The following is a 4,888-nucleotide window of genomic DNA, read 5'->3' as shown; positions in this document are numbered from 1 at the left end:
GGGGGGGGGGGGTGGGGGTGGTGTCACAGGGGGTCCCCCCAGGGACAGGCATCCAGGCCCCCGTGGGGGCTGCTGATGCACGCCGGAGCCCCCACCCTTCCACCAGAGAAATATTCAGCCCTGTTTGGGGCAAAGCCAGGCTCCAAAAAGAAGCCAAGGACTGCCCCACCGGTCCCCTCTGTGACCCCAAAAGCATCCCATGACCCCCAGCCCTTCCTGGCCTCCTGCTCCCATCTCCTCTCCCACCCGCAGAGACTCCTCTGGCACTTTGGATCAGAAAGATAAATAAAATTTTAAGAAAACAAAACAAAAAGCATTTTGCCAGCAGCTCTGATGTTCCCAGCATCATCCAGCCCACTGTGCTGCCCTTGCCCCTGTGCTGGTGCTCCCCAGCCCTGTATTATTTATTCCTGCAAGAAGGAACAATAAACCCATTTTTCTCCTCTGCCTCCAAAAACCATCCTTTTTTTTCCCCCCCTCTAAAATTCTGCTTCCCCAGAGGGTGTTTTTTTTATTTTCCTCATGACACAGCTTGCACCTTTGGCTTCCCAGCTGTGTGGTTTTATTAACGAAAGGTCCCTCGGCTCCAAGGAATTCAAGGAAATGCCGAGCGCGACTGCTTGGCTGGAGGCCCGGTCCCTTCTCCCAGTAAAACCAGTGCCAGATTTCTGCGGGAAGAGCCGGGGACGAAGCTGTTCCCGCACCACCCCCCTTCTGAAAGACAACACTCTTCCCAAACCTTCTCTTTTCAGATAATCAGCCCCGGCAGTGGAAAGTGCTGATAAGGAGCCAGTTGTTTGCTCAAAGCTTGAACAAACCGTCCCCGCCGGTTGCTCGGATAAGCCACCCCGCTTCGGTGTTCGCACGCAGAGGCTGAGCCTGGGATCCTCCCTCCGCTGAGGGAGTTCTGGCCCCCAAAACGGCCAGATTGGCAGCCAGCCCCCCCAAAAAAGCTGCTCACAAAGACTGGAAGCTATAGCAGGAGAAAAAAAACATATCCTTGGGGTGATAGTGGGGTGCTACAGCCTCTGGATGCAGTCTGGGGTGCAAATGTGGAATTTCAGAGCTCCTGGGAACGCTGCCACGGGGTTTGCAGAGCCGAGGCCGAGACCCTTCCCCTACTTGGCGCCAAAGAGCTACAACACCGTGGTCAAAAATCCCAGGGGCATCCAGGAGAGCAAACACAGGCAAGATCTGCTTCCCAACATCCCTGCAGTGCATGCGTCACAGACTGGTTTGACACTGGGGTTCAAGCCCAACGTGACGTCCCTGCAGGCATGTTTTTGCCATCCCTTAGACCTACCGGCCTCCTTGGTGCTGTGGGGGTCCCACCACTCCCACATACTCACCCAGCAGATGCTTCATGATGGCCTGGTTGTGCTCCCAGAGGTTGTTGAAAGTGCCCCAGCGTGAGTGGCCGTCAGGGAGGGGGTTGGCCTTGATCCAGCCCCCGCAGGCATAGCCAAAAAAGTCCTCGCAGGGATTCACCGCCCGGTCCAGCGAGCTGAGGATGGAGCTGGTAACGGAGATGCAGGCTTCTGACAGGCACACAGTGGGTGGCCCTGGGGTGGGAACGATGGGTTCAGTTCATCCACCGTGGCACAATGGGCCGCACTGGGGATCATCCCACCCAGCAAATATTTCATTTGGTGCCTGAGCATCCCACCCTGCACCCGCTTCAGGGCAAGTGATACAGATCAGCACCCCATCCCGTGCCTGAGCATCCCATGGAAGCCCCCAGCAACCCACCCCGCTCAAGGGGGTAGGATCCCCCCACAGTGCGAGGACTTACGGGCTCTGTACTGGAAGATGAGGCCCAGCAGACATGCTGCCAGCACGGCCGCCAGCACCCCCACCAGCACCACGAGCTGCTTCTCGGTGCGCGTCCGCTCAGCCCAGCACCCCAGGCTGCTCCTCGAGCCGCGGAAGTTCACCTGCGGGAAAAGCAGCGCCGTTTCCCCACTGGAGGAAAAACCTACTGAGGCACCCCCCATTTTCCTTCCTACAGCCCACGGCACGAGTTTGGCCCCTGGTGAGGGATCCGGCACCGTTTGGGCTGGGAAAGGAGGCAGCTGCCTTCCAGAAACTGGCCAGGAAGGGCGGCACAATGGCAGGAAAGGGAGCAGGGCGAGTGTTTCAGCAGGCTCACCTGCTACCTCGTGCCAGCCCGAACCCCTCCTCAAGCACGGCTGTAACCCTCCGGGTGTCCCCGTCCCCACCGCCGGCACTGGGACAGGGTGGGGGCCGCCGCGGCAGCAGGAAGTGCCGTAACAGGATACTCCCACTCCGCCGAAAAACATCCCCAGGAAACATCCCAATGCGATGGCAAGCGGAGATGGCCCCGCCAGGGAAAGTAAAAACACAGCGGAGCTCTGATTTTGGAGGCAGAAAACACCATTCTAGGCAGAGAATTAGGAGTGGGAACAGCACCGAGAACGTTGCTCTGGCCCCAAATCTTTCCCGGTGAGGCCGGACACTGTCAGCCATGGGGTTTTCTTTCTTTGCCACCCGTGGCTCTTTTTAAGCCGATTCCCACTGCTTGGGGCGGAATTAACCTAATCCCCTTTTGTGCGTGGACAAAGCTCCCGCTGCCACCTTAATTGCTCGCCCTGGTCACACCAGGAAAAGGGGTTCGGTCGGTGGCAAAACCGGGTGCCGGGATGTTGCAAATAGCTGAGCCAGGATCCGGCCCTGCAGGCTCCCCCATCGCTTGCTCCGGGTGCCAGGAGGGGAGCAAAGGGCAGCAGGAGCCAACACTGCTCTGCCCACGCCGGACTTTGCCCCACAGAAAGGCTGGTCCCAGGCTAAAAAACCTTCTGCAATGCCCTCTGCTGCTTGCCAGGACCTAAAAACCCCTTCTTTCCCCCCCACCCCCACCTAAAACACACACGAAGCCCCACCTGGAAGCCGTTGGGGTACCCATCGCCTTCACCGATAGAGTCCAGGGGGTCTTCGTCATCCAATGTCGCTCGCTTGTAGGTCGACATCTGCACGGGGAGATCAGCAAACAGAGGTGCTCAGTGGCTTGGGGTCGAGGAAGAGAAGGAGGAAGGAGGGCAAGGAAGGAACATGCACCCTCTAAAGCCGCCTCCTCCTCTGGGGAGCTAAATCCCGAATGGCTCCGGGGTAGTAAAGCACTAAACAAACGCCGGAGGAAGGTTATGGAGAGCAATGAGGGCTGGAGCCAAAAGCTGAGCGAAGCCCGAACCCGCCTCGCTTTCCCCCGGGGCCGGGTTGTGCAACCTCCCCTTCAGCCTGGAATAAAGCCGGTTCCTCCTCCACTGGCTCCCGGCTCCACAACGGGGTGAGGGACCCCCCCTGTGCCAGGGAACCCCGGTGTGCTGGGGCCCTGAGAAAGGCTGGTAGCGGAGAAAATGGCTTTTCACCCCGAAACTACCGGCTTGCTCACGCTCCACGCCCCATCTGTGAACCTTGCGCACCCCGAAACACCCTGCGGGGTTCCTGTGAGCACCCAAAGGTGAAGGCACCTTGAATTTAAGCTGCTGATGGGCTTCCTCCTGGCTCCTTCTCCCCTGGGCGTTATCGCACGCCTGGCTCTTACCTCATCCCCCAGCAGAAAAACAAGGGGAAACCTCACTGGTTGGCAGCCAGTCCTTATCGTGGCGCTGTTGCTTCCTTCCCCCCCGGCACAGCCGTACCACCCAGCCGTACTGTCTCCCACCAGAGAAAACCACCCTCCACCTGCTGCTGAGGAGGTGAGCACCCCAAAATCCACTCTGACCCCTGCCACCAATGGGCTGATCAGCACCAGTCACATCCCTTCAGCCCCCCACCCTCCCCCCCAACGCAGCGTGGGGGTCTGTGCTCATCCGGACGTCCCCATCCTGCTGCCATTGTCCCCAAAGGGACCCCGAGTTGATCCAAACCCAGCACAGCCGTGCCTCACCTTCCCCTGGCAGGAAGATCCATGGGACAAAAGCACCAGTGCTCAGCTCCATTTCTGGTAACGGCCTTCCCAAACCTCCCCTTGCACAAAAAATAACAAATCCCATCCTCTCCCCAGACCCCCAATCACAGCCAGGGTTTAATTAGCCACAAAACCCACCCGAAGAACAAAAAGGGTTAAAAGAAAAAGGCAGTTTCCCTCTTTCCAGCCCCAAAATCTCCCCAGGGTGCCCACCTCCAGCCTGCAAACCTTAAGGCAAAAAAGCTTTAACTGCAGAATTTTATCACGGGTGAAATCTGGTTTTATATTCTATTTTTTCCACCCCCTTTCACTTTTCTCCCTCCTTGTTTTTGCACATGGCTGAAATTTGCATCTCTGGGCATAAATCCCCACTTGCACAAGGCAAGGGGGGATGTTCACGAAGCCCCCACAGCTCCAAAGCACCGAATTCCTGGAGTCCCAGCTTTCAGCCAAGGCTTTCACTCTGTTTCCTGAGGAAATGAGGTTTTTTCGGCAATCTCCCACCCCGCCTGCCATCCCCAGCCTGAAAACAGCAGGAAAAAGGGAAAAAAAAGAAAAAAAACCCCACCAACAACCCACACGTTTTTTCATTTCATTAAGGATGTGCTGGCTCAACCCCTTATCAGACGTCAGAAAACCCAAGCTGAGCTTGAATCCCCAAAACACCCCGGGAAGAACCAGGATCAACCCCCCCAGCATCCTTAATTTGGGGGAAACTGGGGCCGGGAGGTATTTTTAGCACCCCTAGCCCCTCCTTCCCTCCACCTTGGGAGCACTGGGGAAAAGCAGCACCCATGGGTGCTTCCCCCCCCCCGCCTCCTTGCTGCTCCCCAGCTTGAAAGCAGGAACATCCCTTTTTCAGGTCAAAACAGGTCGGTTTTTGTTCCTCCCCCCCGTCGTTTGCTTAAATCACAATAAAACCACATTTCCCCAGCTCCAACAAGGATGGGGGGGGGGGGT

At 57.5% G+C, this 4,888-nt stretch overlaps 1 protein-coding gene across 2 annotated transcripts in view; it reads right to left on the bottom strand.

The window, feature by feature from the left end:
* The window catches only part of ECE1 (endothelin converting enzyme 1), a 10,372-nt gene extending 5,923 nt beyond the window's left edge, over positions 1-4,449 (bottom strand). Inside the window, exons 1-4 of one of the 2 annotated variants that reach the window (XM_026862685.1) lie at positions 3,076-4,449; positions 2,901-2,987; positions 1,793-1,934; positions 1,350-1,562 (exon numbers count right to left, since the gene is read on the bottom strand). In XM_026862685.1, coding sequence (XP_026718486.1) covers positions 1,350-1,562; positions 1,793-1,934; positions 2,901-2,987 — 442 coding nt within the window. In that variant the 5' untranslated portion in view covers positions 3,076-4,449. The remainder of the gene's footprint in view (positions 1-1,349; positions 1,563-1,792; positions 1,935-2,900; positions 2,988-3,075) is intronic. The other variant, XM_026862686.1, reaches the window with a different exon arrangement.
* Between the last annotated feature and the right edge of the window lie 439 nt (positions 4,450-4,888).

The sequence above is a fragment of the Athene cunicularia genome (genome assembly GCF_003259725.1).
Source record: "Athene cunicularia isolate RWA chromosome 21 unlocalized genomic scaffold, athCun1 chr21_part1, whole genome shotgun sequence".
Taxonomy (NCBI): Eukaryota; Metazoa; Chordata; class Aves; order Strigiformes; family Strigidae; genus Athene; species Athene cunicularia.
This window is presented reverse-complemented; position numbering and strand designations above follow the sequence as displayed.